At 55.4% G+C, this 21,621-nt stretch overlaps 1 protein-coding gene across 1 annotated transcript in view; it reads right to left on the bottom strand.

Annotated features, from left to right (window-relative positions):
• Positions 1-20,839, bottom strand: part of Sptbn5 (spectrin beta, non-erythrocytic 5) — a 42,078-nt gene extending 21,239 nt beyond the window's left edge. Inside the window, exons 1-30 of the mRNA XM_060372171.1 lie at positions 20,720-20,839; positions 20,392-20,559; positions 18,112-18,228; positions 16,413-16,570; positions 15,810-16,038; positions 14,397-15,028; positions 13,001-13,139; positions 12,680-12,912; positions 12,280-12,433; positions 11,988-12,188; positions 11,685-11,901; positions 11,275-11,342; positions 10,684-10,804; positions 9,681-9,775; positions 9,457-9,600; positions 8,255-8,407; positions 7,851-7,981; positions 7,400-7,639; positions 6,405-6,692; positions 5,291-5,531; positions 5,030-5,169; positions 4,793-4,892; positions 4,056-4,226; positions 3,596-3,760; positions 2,987-3,201; positions 2,499-2,685; positions 2,074-2,277; positions 1,734-1,850; positions 574-719; positions 56-191 (exon numbers count right to left, since the gene is read on the bottom strand). Of these exons, the coding sequence (XP_060228154.1) occupies positions 56-191; positions 574-719; positions 1,734-1,850; positions 2,074-2,277; positions 2,499-2,685; positions 2,987-3,201; positions 3,596-3,760; positions 4,056-4,226; positions 4,793-4,892; positions 5,030-5,169; positions 5,291-5,531; positions 6,405-6,692; positions 7,400-7,639; positions 7,851-7,981; positions 8,255-8,407; positions 9,457-9,600; positions 9,681-9,775; positions 10,684-10,804; positions 11,275-11,342; positions 11,685-11,901; positions 11,988-12,188; positions 12,280-12,433; positions 12,680-12,912; positions 13,001-13,139; positions 14,397-15,028; positions 15,810-16,038; positions 16,413-16,570; positions 18,112-18,228; positions 20,392-20,559; positions 20,720-20,830 (5,421 nt within the window). The 5' untranslated portion in view covers positions 20,831-20,839. The remainder of the gene's footprint in view (positions 1-55; positions 192-573; positions 720-1,733; positions 1,851-2,073; positions 2,278-2,498; positions 2,686-2,986; positions 3,202-3,595; positions 3,761-4,055; positions 4,227-4,792; positions 4,893-5,029; positions 5,170-5,290; positions 5,532-6,404; positions 6,693-7,399; positions 7,640-7,850; positions 7,982-8,254; positions 8,408-9,456; positions 9,601-9,680; positions 9,776-10,683; positions 10,805-11,274; positions 11,343-11,684; positions 11,902-11,987; positions 12,189-12,279; positions 12,434-12,679; positions 12,913-13,000; positions 13,140-14,396; positions 15,029-15,809; positions 16,039-16,412; positions 16,571-18,111; positions 18,229-20,391; positions 20,560-20,719) is intronic.
• Positions 20,840-21,621: the final 782 nt, after the last annotated feature.

Raw genomic sequence — 21,621 nt, 5'->3', positions numbered from 1 at the left:
CTAGCCCCTGCCACCCAGCATCTGCCTCCTGTGTCTTCCCTGCCCGACCCCTCACCAGCACATGCGCATGGTCCTCTCCAAAGCTGTCCCCGCCTCTGACCACCTGCTTCCAGCTTGCCAGACAGCTCTGTAGGTCCTCAGCTTCTCTCACAAATTCATGTAGTGTCAGGGTCCCCTCCAGCTCCTGACCCCTGTGGCGACAACCAGGGTTTCCCCAGATGTTACCTGCCTGCTCTACCCTCTGGGGACCTGAGTTCGGGGTGGAGATGGGGCTGAAGAATGGAGCTATTCATGATCTTTGCCTGTGACTTGGGAAGAAGACATAGGAAGACCAGAGCAGGGGACAGAGGACATTGTCGAGAAGTGGAGAGCTGGGACTCAAAAGCCCAAGGCCCTGTGAAGTGGGCCTTTACTGAGAACTTCTAGAGCTGAGCAACTCATGGCAGAAACAGCCTTCTCCCAGGGCATCCCTAAAGACCTGGGTTTCCTGCCAACATAGGGCCATGGCAGGGATGGTCAGCTGTGGTCAGGGCCCCTGTGCCCACCGACAAGAAGGTCCCCAATGGCCCTCACCGTGTGTCTGCCAACGTCTGTAATGCCTGTAGCTGTTCCCGCACTCTGCCCAGCTGCTCGGAGGCCTCAAGTGCTGAGAGGGTCTGGAACCTTTGCTCAAGGTCCTCCACGGAACTCCAATAAAGAGTTAATTCCTGCTGCAGCATCTGCCAGCGTAAGAACACAGACTGGGTGGTTCTTTATCTCTCTGCACATCTACCCCCAACACGACCTACCCATCCGTCCCCAGGCGTTCGTTCAATAACTCACACCTCTTACGGTTGTGCTCATCCATCTACTGTTTATCCATGTTCCTCCTGCTCAGCTTCCCCACCCACCCGTTACCCACTTACCCAATGCCAATGGCACAGCTGTCCTGCAAAATGAATATATGGTCTTTGCCCTCAGAGGGCTCACTACTTAGCATGAAAGAGTAAATGGTGGGAAGACCGGGCCAAGGAAGGGAGGGTACAGGAGGCATCATGCTGGACCCCAACATCAAAGTGTGAAAAAAAATAGATAGAACTAAGCAAGCTTCTCTTCGTGCTTGGCACATGGAGGCTCCGTGAGGCCAAGTCTTCAGGTATTGCCTTCAGGAATAGCTCACTTAAAGTCCTCAGCCACAAACTACCCCAAAACAGTGACTGCAGGGGGCATACAGGAAAGCATCCACATGGGACATTTCCATGAAAAGAAGCAGGAGCACAGCGGGGCTGAGGCTCTGGAGCCTCATTGTTGGTTCTAGAAATCCACTCTGGCCTCTTGCCTTTTTACCAGGGATGCTTGTGGGAGGAGATGGGTTTTAGGATGGCGACTGGGTTAACAGAAAGGATCGTGTTGAGAGCCCAGGAGGAGAACACCTATGAAGGGCATGGGGTAGGCTGGAGCAGGTGACAGTGCTAGAAGATGAAGCGAGAGGAGACAGAAGCACCCCAAGTCTGCATGGAGGGGCAAGTCCAGGAATGAGGCCACAGATGGCAGAGCACTCTCCTGAGTCAGGCTGGGGACTGGCAGAAGATGCTCAGGGATGAGGGTTAATCAGGAATTGGGCAGGCAGTGGATGGGGACAGGAAGGAAACAGTGGGGTTCTGTGTCTCAGGAAGGAGGATATACCCTTTGGGGTACAGCAGACCTCCTCATGGTCCACTGTCACCCGTGTGGAGATGCACAGAACATGGTACCTGGTGTTTCCTAATGAGAATAATGGTGGCTTCCTCATCACTTCCGTAGTCCCGACTGCTCACCAGAGGCCGCTTGTCCTCCACCCAGGCCTCTATTTCTGACACACTAGAAAAGTACTGCAAAGAATGACATGGACTCACCTCGTTGCTCTTAGCTGGGACCCTTCATCACCCATCCTGGTCACCAGCAGCCTGCAGAGGAGCTTCTGTGTGCTTGAGAGAAACAGCTAACTCTTAGCACACAGCTCTCATCGCGGGCCTCCCTCCCTGAAAGTCCCACAATTCCTCTCTACCACAGCCGGACCACTGCTCTGCAGACCCCATCCTCCTGGCCTCCTACCTGCTGGATGGTGACGGCCTGCTGCAGGCAACGGGCTCGAGCCTCACACGCCTGCTCCAGTTCTGCCCAGTGGCCTTCCAGCTTCTGGCACCGCTCCGCGAGGTGCTGAGCTTGGGGGTGCTGCTCAGAGGCTGCTAGACCCTGGCCAGAACTTAGCACCCCGTGCACGTGACCTCTGTGAGCTTCCACCTCAGCCTGGAGCACCTGCCGCAGAACAAAGGGCTTCCCTTAGCCACAGAGGTCCAGATTTGAATCACGGACATGTCTCTAGTTCGAGATCACCAGGCGCAGCATGGCTGGAGCAAAGAGAATTTGGAAATCGGGACATTCCCGAGGAGAAGAGTTTGGATAGCCTGAGGGGCAGGGGGCTGTTAAGGTCTGGGAACGAGATGGTGAGGGCCCTGGGAGGAAACAGGTGGAGCTACCTTGTGCTTGCCTTGAAGTCTCTGGGCATCGCGCCAGCACTGGGCAGGGCAGGTGGGACTGGCACTGGGCATGCGCTCCACCACCCATGTGAGCTCCAGGTTGCTAAGGAGGTTAAATTGGTGCAGCTCAACGGAGGCCTGCAGCTGCAGGTGTCGGGTGGCCAGCTTGCTCTGCAGGGCCTCAAACCTGGTAGGAGGAGCAAAGATGGGGGCCGAGGGAAAAGAAGGAAGAGAAGGTCATGGGTCCTCTCTTCATTCCCACCAGAGACCCATAAGGAACAAGGCCAGAGACTAGAGGAAGACCTCCGGGGATAGGGAAGCCTTTGACTTCAGTGATGTTCTGCTTAGGATACCTAACCGCCCTGGCATTCCCACCCAGAACGACTCCGCTCAGAAAGGGGGGAGGCTTGGATGTCCTCAGGCCCTCTAGGTGCCACTCAGTCCTAGGTTTACCAGGCATGTGTGGAGGGTGAAGATGGAATGGCTACCTCTGCTGACACTTCTGGCTCTCCTCCAGGATGGTCAAGGAAGTGGATGCATTGTGTGTCTGAGAGAGGAGGGCAGCCATTTCCCCGGCCAGCGCCTGGCTCTTGTCCTCTAGTTGGCAGTGTTGTTTCTGCAGCCTCAGGCTGGAGCACAGGTCCTGTCCTACTTCTGTACTCTGCAGGGTTCCCTCCAGATGCTCCATCACCACTCTGACATCCTGGGGAAGGTGAGGACAGGCTGCATTCTCACCTTTCCACTGCAGCTCAGCAGGCAACCCTCCGGAAGCTCCGAGTCTATAGCGCTCCTAACCCCAGATTCACCAGGACCACCAGGACCAGATTCACCACGTCCTTCCAACTAGTGCTCAAACCACGCCTCCATCTTCTCTAGGGGACTTGAGTTGTGATAATACGTGCTAGACACACAGAAGCTGTTCTTGTGGTGGCCTGCAGCAGGGCAAGGCCACACTTAGCTTCCTGGGAGCCCGAGCTCCACAGGACTTTTTGAGACCACTCTTTCCAGCTGCTCTGTTCTGCCTTCTCCCATCCTGCCCCAGCCAATCCAGGTCTTCCCTCTTGTGTCCTCCCCACTACCCCACATTCCCCAGCGACCTGCAGGAGTTCCAGGAGCTGGCCCTGCTGTCTGGTCTGCTGTAGCCTGTCCCCTTGCTCTGCCATCTTGTGGTTCAACTCTTCCCACTTGTGAGTCAGGCTCTGAAGTCTGTCCTGTATGGCCTCCTGTGCATATGGGTGGCTTTGCAATAGCTCTCTCCCAGCCTGGAGTGGAGACAAAGGCCTGGGCCATTTTGCTGAGCTGATGGGACCACCACCCACCACAGCATGCTGCACCCAGGGGGCAGGAGGCAGGTTGCTAGCTGCAACTGTTTTCTGCTAGCTACCTGGAATGGTGGCAGCTTTCTAAGCTGATTTGGGTGCCCATTTAGGGGGACACCAGCTAAGTGAAGGGAGCAGAGGGGACCCTTCAGGGACTATGCTCCGTAGAAACAGGCAGGGGATATGTGCTGGGAATCTGGAGACAAGAGGGCGCTACACCTCTGTCCAGCGTCCTCACCTGCCGTAGATCCTCCATGTACCCACGGGTGGCTAATAGCTCATTCTCAGTTCTTTTGTGCCACTTGAGTTTCTGTAGAATGTCGCTGTGCGTTTGGGAGGGTTCATCGGCCACCCTGGGCCACTTCTCCTCCATCCACAGCATTAGCTCTGCCACAGCCTGTTTCCATTCCTACCCGAGAACAAGGAGAGAGTGGGCCTCAGAGCCCAGGGTGAGGGGTGGCACAAGGACCTACCTCTAGGGAGAGCGCTTGGTGGGGAAAAACAGGGCCCAGTGTTAATTCTTGGGTACAGAATTTTTCTGATCCCCAAATGGGACAAGGACACTGTGCCCCAAAAGGTGCCTCTCAGGGCCCACTCCTACAGACAACACCAGGTCACGTGTGGCTGTCTTGCTCTAACAGGCTGTTGTTCTTGGAGGCCTGATCTGGCCTGAGAGTCACTCTAGCGCCTGCACAAGCGTCAAAGCTAAGATCTGAAGCCGCGTCCATCACCCCTGCAAACCCTGGTGTGCCAGAAGTAAGGGCAGATGTGTGGTAGGATGAGAGGCTCAGGTAGTCAAGGGGTCCTTCTCTGAGAAGCACAGCGGCCACAGCTCCAGCTTCCTCTCGGAAACACCCAACGACTGTGCTTCCGGGGTGGGGAAAGTGCTCAATAAACAGGATCGTCCTGCTTCAGTGCAGCTGTGGGCTCCCGGGCACTGCTTCTGGAGACGCCTCCCACAGCCTAGGGACCCACCTGCACCTGGAGAGAAGCCAGCAGCTGTTCCCTTCTCTGGTCACTCCTCTCCTGGACTCTGGTCCACTGTGCCTGGGCACTGTGCAGCAGCTCTCTGATCCTGGAGTGCGGGGAGAGGGGAGGAATCTGCTCTGCCCGGAGGTCCCCCTCTTAGCCCAAGGGAAACCCACCCCACCGTGCCTCAGGCAGCAGCAGTCCGTCCAGGTGCAGAGAGACTGCAGCAGGCAGATGGCTCACTTGTGCATGGCAGGGTGTTGGCTCAGAAGCAGCTTCTCACCACGCGCCCGCAGGGCCTCTGCCCGGTATCCCAGGATGCTGCGGAGCCACCCCAAACCCTGGTGCTGCTGCAGAAGGCTCTGGGCCTCTCCTATGTCCTCCTGATATAGAGACTTGAGGTCAGCTCATCCTTAAGACCTTCCTGCCCACCCTGCCTTCTGGACCCAAGGAGGCCAGCCTCCTCTAAGGGCAATAGGATGACACCCCAGTTCTACGCTTTACCCCAACATTGTCTTGGTGCAGTAAGGCCTCATGGCTGGCACAGGTGGCGATGAAACCATCCACTTCTTGGCCAAGCCTCTGCAGCTCCAGCCCCTCCAGAAGCTCCTGCTGTCTCTGCTCCCACAGAGCCTTCAGCTCCTGGCCCTGTTGGCCTAGGAGCCTTAGGGCGCTGGCCACCTTTCGGGACTCCGGGGAGTCTGAGACTGCCACCAGCTGACTCTGCATCTCCAGCTGCTGCAGCCTGTGCAAAACAACAGACGTTAAGTGTTAAACCACACCTGGCCCTTCTCACCAGCTCCTCCAGCCCTTCATCAGTGAGCTCTGAAGGCAGGGTAATCAGAGGCTGGTGAGTCCTATTGATTCACTTTTTCACAGGACAGCTGTGCCCTGGCCTGTGAGTAAGACGGAATGCAACAGGCCTGGCAGAGTGCTCATGACTCATGTCATACCCTCCTCTAAAGTAGATGGCTAGCGGCATGCTGGGATAACGCAACTCAACAGAGATCACCCAATCCACACAGGCTGGCTGTCAGGGCCACTGGAACCTTTGACCCGGCAGAACAGGTGCTCCTTTAGGCTTGATGCTGCCCCCTCATTTTGGAAACAGGTGGCCGTGGGAGCCAGAAAAAGCCAGCATTTCCTCTAAGTAGCTGGGCGTGTGTAACAAGTGGAAGGGCAGCTGCTTGTTTCTCGGGGCCTGCTTGATACCTGCTAGGCCCCTTGGAGCAGGGCAGGGTCTGGGGATTGTACAAGGTGGCCCTGCTGGCTCACAAGGCTGTACATCACTTCAGTCTTAGTCCATTGGTGGGTCCTGGGCCCTCTGACTGCCGAGGCCGGGAGAGTATGCCCTGTCAGGATGGGAGGCCAGACTGCGTGGTAGGCCACCGTCACACCTGAAGGAGAGTAGCTGGGCTGAAGCTCAGAACCTCTCTGGCAGCTCAGTGTCTGGGGGTCCTTCCCGAAGTGTGCAGGCAGCCTGACGACCTGAAAACCTACCTCCTGAAAACCTACCTGCAGTGCCATGCTAGATACCAGCCTGGCTCATGACCCTGGAGACCACATTGTTTTTGGCCTTCCTTTTGTGAACTCACCCCCTCCCCCAGTCTGTCCTGACCTCTCTTGCCACAGGCAGATCTCCTCCTGTAGGCCTCCATGCTTCCTCAGCAGCTGCTGGGCCGAGCTCACATCCTCCAGCTTCCCTTTGCTGCACAGCTGAGCCCGGATGCTCTCCGCCCACAGCAGCAGCTTCTGGCTCTCTTGTAGGATGCCTCGCTGGACCCGAGCCTCGGTCTGGACCTGGACCTGCCCGGCCACTTGCCCATGCACTTGCTTTAGCAGTGCCTGCAGCAGCAGCAGCTGCTCCTGGAGCAGCCAGCTCTCTGAGGGGCCTGACTCCATCACCCTGCAAGATATTAAACGCTACAGTCAGTGCCCGAGGCCCGTGCCTCCCAGGAAAGTGGTGACCATTCTGAATGCCCACCCCACCCCTAGCTAGAAGCAGCATGAACACGGGGCTCTCCCTTTCTCTGAGTGTTGGGAACCAGACCCCATCCAAGGGTTTCTCAGAGGTCCTGATGAAAGGACAAAGGGAAAGCTAGTTCTGTGCCCTTGCCCAGGGGCAGGCTGTGCAAGGTCCAGTCTGGGACCTGAGCCTTGAAGGAGTTAAGGTTTCAATTCCTGGGAACTTGGCTTTCCCCGTCTGAAAGGCCATGGCTATCAGTCCTAAGGCAGCTGTGTCTGAGGTCTCCTGTGTTCTCTTGCCAGCGTTGTCTGATTTAGCTTTCTAATGACCTTGGCCAAATAGTAAAGATGCTGTACTTCTTAATAAACTTGCTTGGCATAAGGCAGCTTGTGCAAGACCTCCCAACCCCAGCTTTTCTGTCTTCTTTATCTTCTCATCTGGCCCTCCCATTTGAGGCTTGTCTAGGAAGGTTGACCTGCTGGCCAGGTCATGCCAACAGTCTCTGGCCTCTGCCTGCACCCTTCCAATAGCCCACCTTGGCCACCTTCTCCCCATCCCAGTTCCTGTTCCCTCCCTCGTTTTGTTAGGGCGTCCCTCTGTCCTCACTGACTCCCTGACCACCATCACCATTCTAGAGCTGGCCGTACTCTGTGGCTGCCCTTTGGAGGTAGGAGATCTTCTTCTCCAGTGCCACGATCTTCTGCTGGGTCTGCTGCAGGGTACAGTGGCTGCCCCCAGAGCCTCCTGGCCCCAGAACCTCCAGCCTGCCTATCACATCTAGCAGTTGGGCTCGTATGGGTCCGGACTCCTGTAGAAGATGGCACATCTCCATGCCACGTGTCAGCTGTAGGCCTTTCTCCTCCTTCAGGACCTCCAGCTGCTGCCACCTGAGCAGAGGATACAGGGATGTATCCATCACAAGGACGTCACCTACCCATCTGAGGCCCTGGACAGAGCCTGACAGGAAGCTTCTAGGCTGGTGGCTCTCCCTTCTTCAGCCTAGAAGGCAATGATATCAGCTAACCTCCCCACCTGTACGGTAGGAGGCATTGAGCAAGGGCCCTTGTCTCACTGTTCATTCCCATCCCTTATCGTCACCTCTGGTGAAGGTCCTCCTGTTGCTGTTGGATTTTCGAGGTGTGTCCCGGACACCGCTGCTTCAGTTGTTTAGCAGCGCTGATGACCTCAGCCCAGTGGCCTTTTCCGGTGGCCAAGGTCATGAGAAAGTTCTGAGGAGAAGGAGGACCCAGGGCTCTGGGAGGCAGCCTCTTCTCTCCCCATACCCACTTTGGGCCACAAAGGGTCTTGGGATGCTTAGTTCTAAGACATTTATCCTGCTGGCTTGAGAAGGGAGCATCTGAGTCACTAGCCCTCAGAGTCAGTCAGGCCTATGGCTTTAGACCCTCCCCAGACAGGCCCGGAGCCAATGTGGAGAATGGGGCAAAACAGTGAGGCAATACCAGGGTGGTGGGAACTTTCATCTCCCTTAGCTTGTGGCTTACCTCGTATTTAAGCTGGGTGGCCTCTAAGCTGTCACCCCGGGGATGCAGTGTCTGGAGCAGGGCCGTCCGCTCCTCTAGCCAGCACTGGAGCTCCCTACAGGACCTGTAGAAGCTAAACAGAGCTACTGCCTCCTCCAGTCGGGCCCTGTGAAACTGAGGAGGCAGCCACGGTCAGGGTGAAGGGACTGTGGCCCCACGGGAGGGCAGAGAGGTCTGGGATGTGCCCCTGTCCACCCCAAGCCACTAAGAGGATCAAGTCTCTGCTCCACAACTGTGTCACATCTGCCCCTTGATAGGTAGCAGAGGGAGCTGGTGAGAGCTGAGGGTTGCCATGAACGAGCCACTTCTGGGTTAGCTTCTTATCTGCTCAAAGGGCTTGCTCTTGTCCTGAAGCCCGCATGCCCCCCTCCCCCCAGGCTCTGCTCTAGCTGCTGCCTCACTACTCTCAGAGCTTCAGGGCCTCAGCCTCCTCCCTTAGGCCTTTCCTCAGCTTTTGTTCAGGACCCAACTGGCTTTCCCAGGATTGCCTGCCCTCAGATCTGTCTTATGTCTCTGTTTACATATTCCTTCCTCAAAGGTGTCATCCTGACCCCTAGCTAACCTTCTCCAGTCCCCGTACCACAGCCATTTAAAGACTGACGGCATCTTGGTCACAATGTAAACTCCTTTATGGCAGGAAACACCTCAGTCACTGCTGTGTTCCTGGGACCATAACACAGACTCTAGCTCAGTGGGTCTCAACCTTTCCTGATGCTGCGACCCTTTAACACAGGTCCCTCCTTTGTAGTGATGACCCCAACCGTAGAATTACTTTTATTGATACTTCATAACTATAATTTTGCTACTGTTGTGAAATATAATGTAAATATCTGATAGGCAAGCTTTCTGATGTGCAAACTCCATGAAAAGGTTGTTTGACCCCAAAAGGGGAGTGACCCACAGATTGAGAATACTGCTTGTGGTAGGGGCATAATAACTCTCCCTCCCTTCTCCTTCTTCCGGTGCAGGGAATTGAACCCTAGGACCTCAGGTCTGCCAGGCAAGCATGATTTCACTTTTTTGGGTTTTCAGCTTGTGTTTCTCAGGCTGGTCATGGATACCTGGACTTAGGTAATCCTCCCACCTCAGCCCTTAGGGCAGCTGGGAATCCAGGCATATGACGCATGCTCAGCTATAAATATTCCATGAACGAAGAGCATTACCTTTGCCAGGGCCCTTAGGTTCTCATAGTTCTGGCTCAAGTGAGCCTGTGTCTGGAGTATGGCGTTGGAGTTTAAGTCAAAGTCATATTCAGCCTGGAGAGCTGCCTGTGGGCCTTCCCCTAGAAGGCCCAGGGCGGACACCACCTGTGTAGAAAAAAGGCAGTGTGTCCACACCCAGCTCCCATCGAGTGACAGGATCTCCACCAAGATGGGGCCTCTGGTACCTGGGGCTTCTTCTCTGTGATGTGAATGATGGGGATCCTGCTCTGGTTGTTCGCCAAGTCTTTCAGTTCCTGGGCATTTGTTTCCAGGGTCTCTTCTGGAAGCCGAGAGACACATACTATCATAAGAGCACTGGATTAAAGGGCTGCTTGGGGCCCTCCTCTTCCCTACTCAGTAGCTCACCACAAGGTGGGCCAAGGTGGCCCAGTACCCATTGCTTCCCCGTGCCTGATTCTGTGTGAAGAGACCACAGGTCCTTCCCACTGGGGCTCATGGTCTCCCAGGACTGCAGAGCTCACAGACCCGGAACAGGTAGGACACTATCTGGGGCTACACTTGGGTAGAAAGGCATGTCATCACATGAAGTAAGTACAATGGGTGACCAGGGGGAAGAAAGGCCAGATGGTCTAGGGTATTTAAACAGAGCAAGGCAAGGCCCACTGGAGTCTGACAGAAAAAGAATAGTCACAGAGGGGAAGGCAAGGTGTGTGGTGGCAGCAGCTAGGCAGAGAGGAAGCGCAGGCCAGCGCCCCTCCCTGTGAATGAGAGGACACCCCAAGTCTATCTTTCTGTCCTGTCCCTGGGCAAGTGTGGACAGCAGCAGCAGACCACTCGGAAATCGCATACAGGCATAGTAAAAGAGTAGGTACAGAAAGGGGTGGAAAACAAAGAGATCAGAGGAAGACCCAGAGAATTTTAAACTCCACAGAACCGACGTGACCTAAACCTTGACATCATCTAAACCTTGTTGGTGTGACAACCCCCTTCCTGTGGCTTTCTAGAGACAGAGGCAGGACATGCTGCCCTGGGCGACACAGGGTGTTCTTTTGATGACTCCAGTTACTCCTTTCTGCTGAGCTCAAGTCAGCCTCCCCTGAACTTCTTCTATTTGTTTGTTTGTTTGTTTGTTTGTTTTGGGATGCCCCAGACAGCCACAGGGAAGATGTGTGACCTTCTCATTGCTGACAGACTTTAGGCTTTCGTTTGGGGTCCGTGACCTTGTACCTCTGGCGGAGAAGGACATCCGCTGGTGTGAGCATTGGCTGCTTGGGGCTGCTGAAGCTTCAGTCTCATGCCGAGGTCCTCCAATTTTGTCACGCCTTTTCCAGTCTTCCGGAGGTTCCTCCTGTAGAGAGGGGCAAAGGTTCTGTTTAGGTGACCATGTGGCTCCCCACCCGGCAGAAGGGCAAACTCTGTGCCTCCCCTCCAATAGCGGGAAAAGCAAAGACTGAAAAGGCCAGGAGCCAGGCCTAGCTTTGCCTACGTCAGGTGGGGACAGAGGACACACAAAAAGGGACGAGATAGCTCCCATTATTACGTGACACTCTGGGAAAGCCGACTTCACAGTGCAGGAAGACACCACTATTGCCCTGTACCAAATGCATTGTGTTGCTATGACCGAAATGTAAGAAAAGGGGCATCACAGCCCAGCCAGGGATGTGGGGTGGGGGGTGGGGGGTGGGGGGGTGGTTGTTAGAAAATGCCTTGGACTAGGAATCAAAAGGCCCCTTTGATGGAGACCACAGATCTGTTTTCAAAATGATTAATCATGTGACCTAGGAGTAAACACAAAGGAAAAGGCCTGAGCCTTCCAACTGTATGGCCAGGTTGGGTGAAGCCATGTGGAGGCCCTAAATGCAGTTTAAAGGGTGTAAGGGACAGAGCTGGACAGAGACGGGAGAGGGATGTGAGCTTTCTTTGAGGCTTTCGAATTAAGAAACTAATAGTGACTTCAGATCTGGGCCGACCTAGCCAAGCCCAGCTGTGTTTGATGGCCTGGTTTACACAGACAGAATTCCAAATGACCTGTAACTGGAGATGGGAGCAGCGGTGGAGGTTTCGGGGTAGGGTGGGGTGGTGTAGTGGGGAGGTTTGGGTAGGTGGTGGGTGGTGCATGACCAGCTTTGGGCCACAAAGACCCTCATTGGGGAGGAGCCTACACAGTACCGCTGCCCCGGAGAGACCTCCCACTTAGCGTAGGAGGCATGAGCCTGGCTCCTTTCCACGTTCTCGCACCGTGTGTGACACCAGGGCTGCAGCAGCGCGCGCCTGATCCTCCAGCTCCCGCAACTCCGCCGCGAAGGCGCTCACGCCTTGCTCCAGGCGCAGGTGACGCTGCAACAGGGCCTCGGCGTCTGCCTGGTCCTTCCCGCAGGATGCGCTTTCCAGTTGCTTCTGCCGCAGGAGAAGCCAAGAAGCCGCCTCGGCTGAGTCAGAAAAGTACTGTGGGGAGGTGGGAAGGGCTGAGCGCTAGCAGGTGCCGGCGCGCCCAGCCGCCACGCGCCTCGCCCCGCCTCGCGCGCTCCTACCTGCCCAACCAGCAGCGCTGTTTGCAGCCGGGCGCGCCGCCTTGTGGCTGCAGTCCAAAGCAGCCGCCACGTTCCCTGCACTGCTTCCGCCCTTTCCAGGGGGTCCGGCTGTGTCGGGGTCCCTCTGACACTGAGGTTGTGTCCCCTCTGCATGAGATCTGCACACACAGCCTGGTGGCGATGGAGTTCGGTTTCCAGAGCCTGGCCGGGTTGGGGAGGGAGAGGGTGACGCCCGGGAGTCCCGAGCCTGACTGGTAAGGAGGCCGGGATGTCAGAGAGCGGGAGTCGGCACCTTGTGTTTCTGCAGAGCGGTAGCGATCTGAGTGAGGTCCCGGCCCAGCGCTGCCGTCTCCATTAGCCGCCCGTGCTCCCGCAACCAGGCCTCCTCCTCCTCACAGCTGTGCAAGAACTGTGCCCGCTGTAGGCTCTGCTCGAGCAGGGCGCGTCTGGGGAACACAGAGGGACATGAAAGAGTTTGGCGAGGGGCAGAGCATGGGGAGGGGGTTGCCCACTTGCGTCAGACTTGCCCCCCTTGGGCAGGATTCTCCCAGGATGGCTTAACAAATAAGACGGAGGCTTGTGGGCTCAGGCGCAGAGAAGGTCGCCTGGAAGACGGGCAGGATTTCTGCTTGGGCGGGAGATAAAGTTACAGGAAAGTTCTACAGAGGGTTGAGGAGTTGGGGCAGACTCACCGGGCTCTGACAAGAGACACCAGCCTGTGGTGGAGCTCGGTCAGGGCCAGGGCTTTAGCCTGCAGCATCTGCACGTTGGTGCCCCGGGAAGAGTCCAGCTGTGCCGTCTGGCGGGCAAGACGGTTCACGTTGGTTCTGTGGGCTGAGACCTGGGCCTCCAGCAGGTCATGCCTCTGCAGCAGCAGAACTGCTTCCGCCAGCTGTTGGCCGCAGGCTGTGGAGCTGGCCAACACCTGGGCAGAGACGGGTGGTCAGTGCATTTCCAGGTGCTGGGTGTTTGTGGGCAGCAGCGTTGGGAAAGGCCCTCCTGGAACTGCCCACCTGCAGCTCCCCAAGCTGGCCCGTGGCGGCCTCCACCGCCTGCAGCAGGCTCAGCACGGCCTGCGTGCCCGCCACCTGCTTCCTCTGCTCCTGCAGACATTGTAGGAGCTTTTGCCAGCGCCCGGTGAGCTCCTTCTGCCTAGATAACAAGAGGAAAGGGTGGTCTAACGCAGGCTAGGGCAGGGAATCCACTTGGCTGTCCTGGAACAGGGGTGTCTCTCGAGCCAGGTAGGGTATGGATGTGAACAGCCTGTCATGGTTGGGAGGGTGTGTTCGCCGTCAGAAGGGAGCCTGAAAGGTTCAGACGTACACACACACACACACACACACACACACACACCCCTCTTGTCAAGCTTCCATCTCTGTGGATAAAAACTGTCTTTTCAGGTACACAGATGTTTAGAATCATGCCAGCTCAGTTCCTTAACCTTGGTCTGTTTGCAAATCCTGTTTGGTATTATCTTCAGAACATAACCACTGATCTGGGCAGTCACACCTGTAATCTCAGGATGCGGGAGGAGAGGCCAAACTGCCAGTTTTGAGGCCAGCCTGGTCTTCATGGCGAGTTCTGTTTCTGTGAGACCCTACTTCAGAAGCGAAATAGAAAGCTGCACTGAGAACGCCACCGCTTTGTCACCCCACCCAGGACCGTACTCCAGCTTTGTAGCTAAACGAGCCTTTGCCCTTCAACCTGCCCCAGCATCCAGGTGAGTTCAAGGCCCAGCCCGACCTCCATCCCTCTTCTTTCCTGGCCTCATCTCCTGTGACTTAGTCACGCCCTGATCCCCTACCCCTGGGCTACTGTAAGCTGTATAATCACTTTGGGGAGCTGTTCTTGACATTCTGTCTACCCAGGACAGTCTGTCCCCCACACAGGCATGATCAGCTCCCTCACTTCTCTCTGGTTCAAGCCAACTTCCAGGGGCTCTTCTCTGGTGAGCTCTGCCACATCCTCCGGTGTTGGCTTGCGGTGTTTTTATTTGCCTTTTTGTTTGTTTGTTTGCTTTTCTGAGGGCTGAATCAAGCATAGGCTTGAGCTAGATGCCAGATCCTCACTTGTTTGCTTGCTGAGGGAGGGTATCAAGATGTAGCCCTGGCTGGCCGGCTATGGAGACCATAGCTTTAGGCTTCAGGAGTGCTGGCCCACAGCACTGCTAAATATTTGAGAGTAGTGTGTAGGATGCCGTGGGCCTTGAATAGGCACCTGTTTAGTGACTACCCAGAAGGAACCCTGCTTTACTGGAAGGGATAAGCCACAGCTGGCCGTGAATTTGTGCATCTGTGGGAGATGACCTCTTTAGAGGGAGCCCTGACTCCACAAACCACCGCACCCTTCTGAGGGCTATAGCGAGGCTTTGGCTTATTGTGAGGATAGGTTTACCTGCTTGGAGCTCACCTGCGGGCCACATCTGCCCAGCTGTGATACTGTTCCTGCTGGAGGATGTCTGCGATCTCACCCAAGGCCTGGAAGCGCCCTTCCTGGGGCAGGATGCCAGCCTCCAGCATGCCCAGCCTCTGGGTGGCCGCCTCCACCGCGGCTGGGTCGGTGAGGGAGGCTCTGGCCTGCTCTAGCATCTGCTCTGCCTCGTTTAAAAAGCTCTCCCGGAGGGCTGCCTTGCACTGGAAGCGGCAGGCCAGAGTGTCCAGCCGTCCCAGCTGGAGCAGCCTCTGTTGCATGGCCTGGCTCCTGGAGGCCTCTGCCCTCTCCAGCTCCGCCCAGCGCTGGGCCAGCTCTGCAGGGCCCAGGCCCTCTTGAGGTTGGAATGGCCTTCGGTTTTGGGTTCGGAGTGTTGTCTGCAGCTGGAACAGCAGGGCCTCTGTGGCTCCTCGCTGCTGCAGCCGAGGTGGCTTCTCCTGGGCATGGAAGGAGGCAAAGGCTGCCAGTAGCTGGCGCATGGCAGGCAGTGAGTCTGGGAAATCTCGAGCCTCCAGCTGCACCTGCTTCTCTTTGATCCAGGAGAGCAGGTCAGCCGTCAGCTGCTCATATTGAGCCTGCAGCACCTCTGTCTCCTGCAGCTGCAGCAGGATCTGGTGGAGGGCAGAGCACATTCAGGTCAGGCTGCACCTCTGGCGAGCCTCAGAACGAAGCCCCGCCACTGGCTTCAGTGCCAGCCCAAGCCGTCCAGGTCGGCTGGTACTCCTCCTCTCCGGTGAGGGTGCACTAAAATAGCTCCTGTTGCACCCCACAGAGGGGCAGGAGCATTTTACATGCATACCCAGGAGTCTGCAGTACTCTCTCCACAACCGGGCTGCGGCCACATCTTGCCTTCCTCCATCTAATTATCCCCCTTTGGCCTCCTCTGCAGGTTGTTCCTCTCTGAGTCCTCTTGCCCTTTACTCCCTGTGCCCCACTCTCTAAATGTGCTTACCATCCTTGGCCCCACACCAACATTAAGACACTAACCCTGAGGACAGCCTTTCCGGGTCTCAGCCTCTGCCATCGCATCCACAGTGTAAGAGAGCCCCCTAAAAGCGTGGGCTCAGTGTAGCACCTGCTCCAAAGAGCCTCTTCTGTGCCTGTCCTTGAAGACTCAGCTCTCTAAGCCTTTTAATCCCATTAGAAGAACAGTTTTTGAGGGCAATGGAGGCAGAAGACCAGAATACCACTTCCCTGGCTTCTCATATATGTCAGGTACCATGCTATACATTACTAACACTCTCTTGGACACTCAAACAGCCTCCCGTTGTTCAGCAGTTGTCACCTCCATGTCACAGAGTACAGAGAAGTGTGGCAATTTGGCCAAGGCCATGGAGCCAGTAAGGCATCCGGATAGCCAGTCAGAAAAACCTGCCTCCGATTATCACCAACCTTAGCCAGCCTCCTCTGGGCCGTCTGCCCCTGGTGCAGGCGGGAGAAATAGTGGTAGTACAGGGACACGTAGGTCATGATGGAGCGTTCGTCCGGATGCAGGGCTGCCACATCCTCAGGGTCCAGCAGCTGGGCAATGCCTAGCTCCTGCTCAGCCACCCGGAAGGCAAAGGAGAGGTTGTGCAGAGGGCGATCTGGGCTCAGTGAGCCGTAATCCAGCAAGTCCGGCCTGGGCAGAGCAGGAAGGTTCCTCAGAGAAGCCTTTGGCTTGTGTTAGCCACCCACTGCTTAGTGGTTTCCTCTGCAAGTTTCAGGCTGGAGTATAAGCAGGACTTGATAGGAGGGAGGGTTAATGTGGCCGAGGGGCTAGGACACAGGATGGGGTGGGCATCCCCAAAGGGCAGAGGCAAGGCTGATGACTCTGTGGGACCTCAGGGAAGGAGGAGGGGCAGGCCTAGAGCAGGTCATTCATTAGTGCTCAGACCTAGGTACTCTATTCATGGCCCACTTTTTCCCCTCTTTCCAGGCCCTAGGTGCAGAGGGCGTGTGGAAGAGCAGGTGGGATTCCATTGCGGGGGTGGAGGCTCAGGCTCTAAGATGCACCTGTGAGCATGGAGGAGGGCATTAAAGCCCAGCCCATCACTCCAGCTCCGGGAGAAGTCAGTGATGTCCACATTGGTGTAGCTGGCCGTCTTCCGCTGGCACCATGCCAACAGCGCTTCCTTGGCAGACAGCAAAGCTGCACTGGCCCCAAACTCCTCCTGGCAGAACAGGGCAGCATGGTAAAAATGTGGGGTGGGTGGAAGGTATCAGAACCTTCAGGGTCACATTGACATTCTCCATGAATGTGGGGGGGAAGGCCAGAGGAGCCTCATCACATAGCAACCTTTGTCTCTGGACCAAATCCCTAAGCAGTCTTCCCAAGGGGTCTCAGATGAATTCTCAGGGCAAAGGAAATGTCTGATTTAAAAAAAAATAACCTTTAGCGATGGTGACTTAGTTCAGCAGCATATGTGACCGGGAACATAGAGGAGTCACATCATACATTGAGCACTGTCAAGCCACGGCCATGGATAAGAAGGTGTGGCCTGATTCAGCTGTGTGATCAGGGCTAAGGTATAGTTCCAACAGTCTAACGCTTTAGGTTTTCAAAAGGAAGTTATCTTTTCCCCCTTAAGGCCCTATTATGCTACTTTTAGTATACTGGACTGTTCCTTTCTCCTGCTTTCCCACCTCATGGCCCGGTCATGGTCTCAAGACCCTTCTTCCTAATAAAGCTAACCCCAGAAGAGTAAATATGTATCGGCTCCTGTTACTTAGCAACAGCCCTCTGATGGCCAGCCATGGAGCTAGCTGACCTGAGGCCTCAGTATGAAAGGTGGGGCTCACCACAGTCCTGCCACCCCAGGCTTTCTTTAGGACAGGCCGCAGGCTTTTCACCTCAGCTCTCTGTCCTCTGTGGCAGTTACTGTACCTCTGTACACCGCTGAGGTGGACTCTCTTCATGTATTTAATCTCCCCTGGTGGTGCCAGTGAAGCATGCCAGAGAAGCTAGGACAATGCCCAGGATCCCAGATAAAATCAGGGAGAAGGCCTGAAGGTGGCTGCAGAGGGCGCTGGGAATAGAACTCAGGCTGTCAGGTTTAACAGCAAGCATCTTTAACCCATTCATGGGCCTTCACATGGTGAGTTTTGAAGGGCCTTCTGGGTGTGTTAAATCCATGGCTTTTTTTTTTTTTTTTTTTTTTTTTTAATCAGGGTCTCACTCTCCAGTTTGGATTACCCAACCCACTGGCATAGAGTTAGGAGTAGTACTTTGGAATTCATAAAACCAGAAATTTGACAGATGTGAGGACATTATACTCATATTTTCTGAGCTAGGTATAGGGGAAAAGGAGGGAAGATGGAGACCATGAAAATACCATCTCAGTGGTATTCAAGATCCCGAGGACCTTAAACCTCTGAACTGGAGTCCCTTTTTGTATCTAATATCCTCTGGTGGTGCATTATGCCCTAGTGAAGGTGGCAAATGCCAGTCCAGGAATGAAAGTGCTTGGTGACCAGCCACCCTGCCCCTCACCAGTGAGTGACCTGCCCCCAGTCAGTATGAATCCCTGACTCTAGTTCTTATTTTAGCACACGGCAACATCCTGGGTTCTTTGCCCCTGGACGAAGGGTGAATATTCATATAATGAACACCAACCGTCTGCTGTGTGTTCATTAACATGGGTGAAACGGCTCCATCCCAGAGGCCTGAGGGGAAGGCAGGGCTGGGCTTGAGGCATGGGAGCCTGAGACATACCCTGTCCAAGGAGATGTGGGAAATCTGGAAACGCAGAATAATGACCCACAGGAGTCCCAGGATGAGTGACTGGTCTCCATCCACAATGTTCTCTGGCCCAATGAAGGGTATAGGCACCTGTGGGCACAGTTGATTGGGCTGAACCATGAAGCCTATGTTCCTGGGGAACAAGGCTGTGAGATGGAGGGCCCATCTAGCCTCCCTCAGGCAGGGCTCCTCAGGGGAGAGCAGGCAGGGAACAATGCCAGAGAAAAGATGGCTTTCCAAACAGCTGGGACGACAGTCCAGGCCCCCACAAGTGCTCTCGAAACAGGTAAACTAGACTGGGCCACTGGGTAGAGGGCCCTCAGGTGTGGCACTGGAAATGCAAATTCTCAGGTGAGCTAAACAGATAACAGCCTGCGTCTGCCTCCTTCTCCTAGCGCTGCTGCATCTCAGTGGGGGGGGGAGAAGGGTGGGGTCCCTGGAACACCCCCAACCCCAGTCTTCAGTCAGTGCTTTATCTCCAACAGAACTATTAGAAGTTCAGAGTCCCCAACTCCACCCAGTCGTATTCCCCAGAGCCCGGGCTCAGGAATCTGCCGGGTGAAACCTTTGGTCTAGATCTTGTTCCTTAGGTAGGAGGACTGGCTAATTCAGGACAGGTACACACCAGGATCTCCCAGGATCTGCCTGTTGCCCTGAATCACGAGGCTGAGGAATTCTGAGGTCAGGATTTGCTTGTGGCATCCTGGTGCCTGACTCTAACGCCGGCCTCAGTGTCCTTGCATAGGCTGGTTGTCCCAGCTGTCTGAAAGTATTAACCCCCACATCTCCAGACATCCACATGCTTATCCCCTTTCTTCCTTTAAGCCTCTACTTTGGGGTCACTTTCTCAACATGGCTTACTAGAAAGGCTGTATTTGACATCGAGACTGCATTTTTCTTCCACCTAAACATCTGCCCCCTTCCCTGCCATTGTGGGGGTGTTGGTCTTATTCCCTCATTTTCAGTTCCTAGTAGAACTGACGTATACCAGGCAATAACAAAGGGAGACCCTCTGTGAGACCAGAACAGCCGGGAGCTGACCGCTAGCCCCGAGAGAGGAACTCTGTCATACCCCATTGGCATCTGGAGAATGCACCCACGTACCTCCCTCTCTCCCTGGCCTGTTCACTCCTCTGTATTCACCTCAGCTTTGGCAAGACGTTGAGCAAAAGAGAGGAGTCAATTCTCCCAGCTTTGGGATTAGCAATATCAGCTGATGAATGAACTTGATCGAGACGGGAGGAAATCAGCAAATAGTCAGGACTTTGGTGTGGTTGTGATAGTGGTGTGTGTGTGTGTGTGTGTGTGTCTATATATGTGTATGTATGTCCATATATGTATGGCTCACACCCATCCTAGATTCCTGGAGGGAATGACTAGCTCCCAGGGCCATTTCCCCTGGATCTGAACAAAGCCTGGCTTCCTGCTCCCTCAGGCTCTGGAGAATCACAGTGGCTTCCCCTCCAGTGGCTTTTGTCTCCCCTTTGCTTCCAGGCTCCAGGGTGCTGCACGTCACCTCCATCAGGGCACAGGAGTCACATATACTTAGGCTCGGCCTAGCTGGGCCGTCTCTGTGGCTTTACAGCTTCTGGGTCAGCTACTTCACAGCTTTGGTGCCTGAGGCCAGCAGTCGGTTCACCAATGTAAAAAGGCCCTGCACAGCCCAGCAGCACCAGCCATGGGGGTCCCTCTGTGCTGGGAACTCTTGCCTCTTTTTTAATGACCATCTCTTTGGCTAGTCTTTTTCCCAGGTGACTCTGGTGTCTTCCTGAAACCCTTCTCGAAAGAGGGGTCTTACAACTCTTCCCCTTGCCTTGACCTATGGCTGGGATATGCCCTTCGTTTCCTCCAGTCTATGCCCACCTCTCGAGGGCACCCCTGGGCTTAGCTACTTGGCTGATGATGGATCATGCCAGCTAAGTCATTCTGGATCTATATGTCCAGGTTTGTGAAATGAGAAGGTTAAGAACACTCAGATTCTTTCATTGAGGAACCCTGCAATCCTCCCTTGTTAGACAGTGCTGTTTTGAATCCTGATGGGGATGAAGACTGTTCCTGCTGTGGCCAGCTGGTGGCTGTCTAAGTCAAGGTCACTGTGCAAGGAGAGCTTTGCAGCCACCTCCTGTGCCTTGGCTGCACCTCCAGTGTTCAGGCCCAGATCTCCCACTCTGCCTAAGGCGTAGCTCTCATACAGATGACCTCTGTTTCCTGCTCACCTAGATGTTCACCCAGAAACACCCTCCCAGAACAAACCTTGGCCCTGAGGAAGGCCAGTGCGTGGCTGTTGTTTTCCAGGAAGTGTACACGCAGGTGGCCTAGACTGGGTGCCGGTAGGGCTTCCCCAGAGATAAGCTCCAACAGCCGAAGGAGGTGGGCACCATCAGCAAGCTCCGTGTACAGGTTCTGGATCCTGATGCCCACCTGAGGAGTGGATCGGGACAGATGTGGGGTCAGCTCAGCATCGCCCGCCAACCCTGTTTTAAAGCCTGGAAGGGGCAGGCCAGAATAGCTACAGGCAGATGACCGCAGAGAAGGCCCCCAGGCCACTGGCCAGAACTGGAGTTGCCCAGGCCTTACTTACCCGGCCTAATCGGAAGATGTTATTGATCCAGTTGGTAAAGGTCTTCTCCTGCATCTGCGCATGCCGAGCCTGGAGCTTTCGGACATGGCCGATCTCATACTCACAGTCCATGGCCAAACACGGACTCAGCGGGGCCAAGCTGTGGGCCTGGTCTCCTCCTCAGGGATACTGCTGCTAAGGAGCTGTTGGGAAGAAGGGGCAACTAGCCTGAGCCTGCAGCTCTTTGAGCGTGAATGGCAACTGGACATTTCCCTGTGTCTGGAGATGGGGACGTGGAGGCTGCAGAGACGAATGACCCTCCCTCCCACCAAGAGTCTGAGTTCTGACATATTGTCTCCGTGAATGATAGAAATTATGGGTTGGGGCCTAAGCAAGTAAAAAGCCTGACTGGTAGCCTGCACTTGAATGACCTAGAGTCAGCCCTTCCCCCAACCCCAAATTCCCAGACTCTTCTCTGAATACCTATCACCACAGCCATTGGCCCCTGCTCTTTGGCTTAGCTTTGGCAGGCAGAAGGAAGCTAGGGCTTGCTCACCTTGGCGGTTGATGCCTGCGTCCCTCACTAGGAGGCCCCACGGCTGGATGGAGATACCAGATAGCAGAGCTTGGGGAGCGAGAAAGGCGGCTGGAAAGGTCAGTTTGGAGCCACGGCATGGCCCTCCCCTTTGCCAGCCTGTCAGCACACAGACAGCATTGTCCTCCCACCTGCTAAAGGGCGGGGCCCAGACAGGACAGGGTAGCTCCAGAACGCTCTAGACTCATTGAAAGGGGTCCTCCTCTTTCCTCCTCTACCCCTGGCTGCTTCCCCTGTTGGCAGGTGAGGGTCTTGTTGGCTCTGGCGAGAACATTGCGGGACGCTGAAGTCTGAATGAGAGGTATCCATGGCGAGGACTTCTGGCTGG

The sequence above is a fragment of the Meriones unguiculatus genome, chromosome 18, assembly GCF_030254825.1.
Source record: "Meriones unguiculatus strain TT.TT164.6M chromosome 18, Bangor_MerUng_6.1, whole genome shotgun sequence".
Taxonomy (NCBI): domain Eukaryota; kingdom Metazoa; phylum Chordata; class Mammalia; order Rodentia; family Muridae; genus Meriones; species Meriones unguiculatus.
The sequence above is the reverse complement of the archived record's forward strand: the minus strand, read 5'-3'. Positions and strand labels throughout refer to the sequence as shown.